At 39.6% G+C, this 2,094-nt stretch overlaps 1 protein-coding gene across 1 annotated transcript; it reads right to left on the bottom strand.

Moving 5' to 3' along the window:
* Positions 1-964: 964 nt before the first annotated feature.
* LOC113108096 (protein reprimo A) lies at positions 965-1,276 on the bottom strand. The gene has a single exon (XM_026270913.1). It carries the CDS (start codon positions 1,274-1,276, stop codon positions 965-967), a length of 312 nt encoding a protein of 103 aa, XP_026126698.1.
* Between the last annotated feature and the right edge of the window lie 818 nt (positions 1,277-2,094).

Here is a 2,094-nt window from a genome sequence, read left to right as displayed (position 1 = left end):
CTACTTACTTGTTCAGCACCACATCCATTACCACCACACCACATTAAGAAACAGTGCCAATCATTCTGATCTGTGAAATCATGTGCAGACTAAAAGAAACAGATTATACTAACAGAAATCTAGACAGTTTTGTATTTGCTTTAATAGAAAGTTCACTTTGCGGCAGCAGTATACAGATTAAGTGATACTTGAAATTTACGTCAACATGCATCATCAATAAAATCTAAAACGAAAATATATTTTAACACATTAGCAAACTATGTTTCAGTGAGACTTGTTTTAAAATGTAAAAGTTGAATTTGTGTTGTTTTTATACCTTAGGGAGACACTCATTGGGACCCTTAAAATGACCTTCAGTGTCCAGTACATTGTTGTTTTTGTTTCTTTTCTTTTCTTTTTTTAAATAATATATTTGGCTTAGAAAATTGCTGTTACCACATGAAGCACATTTAGTATTACAGTGTAAATACATCTCCACAGAAATGCTCGTGAAAAGGAGCAACATTTATTTAATAAAAACAAATAAGACAGAAAAAAAAATATTAGAAATATGAATTTATTGTATTAAACATGATGCTTTGATCTTGCTAAACAACAAATAATTAGTCCGTGCAGTGCTTACAATGTGTTTTACAGATAGGAGATCCATGACCATTACAAATCAGTCAATATGTGCAACAGCTCTCCTGTGTTTCCACATAAAAATATGTATTTTTTCAGTGGCAAATGTAAGACTCCATGCCTGTATCTGATCTTAAACCTGGCTGGTTCGTGTCATGATGAAGAGCTTGAATGTAAGGCGTGTGCGCAGAATGTAGAGAGTGCGTTAATTCAGTTGATTTCCAAATAATAGTTGTTGTTTTTTTAGCATGACATAACACTGTGTCCTGTTTGCAGAGAGGCCATCGAAATACATGTCCATCAGGTGGTACACATGGCAGTGCATAATCCTAATCATATGTCTCTAGTACGCACCGACGATGACCGCTTCCACCTCTTTGGAGGGTCTCCGGTCCGTTACCAAAAAGTTTATCATTCCTTCCGACTTGATGAGCAAGTTACAGCCCAGGAAAAAGATCCCGAAGACTACGGTGAGGGAGAGGACGCACATCACCGCTATCTGAACTATTCTCATGATGAAGAGACTCCTCTCATCCGGGGCCGCCGCCGATAAGCCGCTATCCGTCACCACCGACGAGAAGTTACAGCACCGGAGGATCTCCTCAGTCCGGTTGGAGAAGATTCCGCTGTCCGTTTGGTTAAATGTAGAATTCATGTCTGCTGATCAAAAGAGCTTCCAGAAAGAATACTTTGAGAAAAGTCAGAGAAATCAGACGGATCCGATCTGCGAGTCTGAACTAGTGAGAAACTGCGTGAAAAGTGTGTGTAAGTCAGGCGTCTCCTCTCTGGCGCACTGGAGTCCCATGACGCGCTCCTGCTCTGATTCACTGTAACTACACAGACCTCTTCTGCTCAGCATCACACCTGCTCCGTTAAAAGCACCGACAGAGCTGATGGGAGGTGACTGCTATTCTCCTCACTCACAAGTTCATACCCTGTGGCGCCACCTACAGCAGAACTAGTAGTATTACAGACCTCCTAGGAATATTTAAAACAACAGACAGTCGAATAACCACGTAATAAGCCTTGAGCGAGTGCTCAATTATGATCTTTACTTTAAAAATGCACGGTTAAAAATGATTTATTGTTAAAATTAACATAAATGTTAAAAATAATTAAAAAGAATGCATATTTACATTTAAGGGTTCAAAGTTTATGGCACAGACACAGCAACTCTAGAAGCTCCTGCTAAAGTCTTTTCTGTCACTTCTGAACCAGTTATGGCCTCCCTGTCATGAACGCAAGCCAGATACATCTGCAATCTGTCAATGAACTGAGCCAAGATCATTTGAAAATACATATCAGACACTGATAATGTCTTCACTTTGAGATCGATAGCGAACCCTTTAACGGCGAGCCAGAGACATTTTCACACACACACACACACACACTTCCCATAACACCCTATGTACTTGCTACATCATTAGAAGAATGGCATCTACGCTAATATTAGTCTGTTTCTCTCTTGTTCCG

This window comes from Carassius auratus, chromosome 9 (assembly GCF_003368295.1).
Source record: "Carassius auratus strain Wakin chromosome 9, ASM336829v1, whole genome shotgun sequence".
NCBI lineage: Eukaryota > Metazoa > Chordata > Actinopteri > Cypriniformes > Cyprinidae > Carassius > Carassius auratus.
This window is presented reverse-complemented; position numbering and strand designations above follow the sequence as displayed.

What these genes read in the sequence shown, in the direction of transcription:
- LOC113108096 (XM_026270913.1), bottom strand. Translation starts at nt 1,276, where the DNA reads ATGAATTCTACATTTAACCAAACGGACAGCGGAATCTTCTCCAACCGG.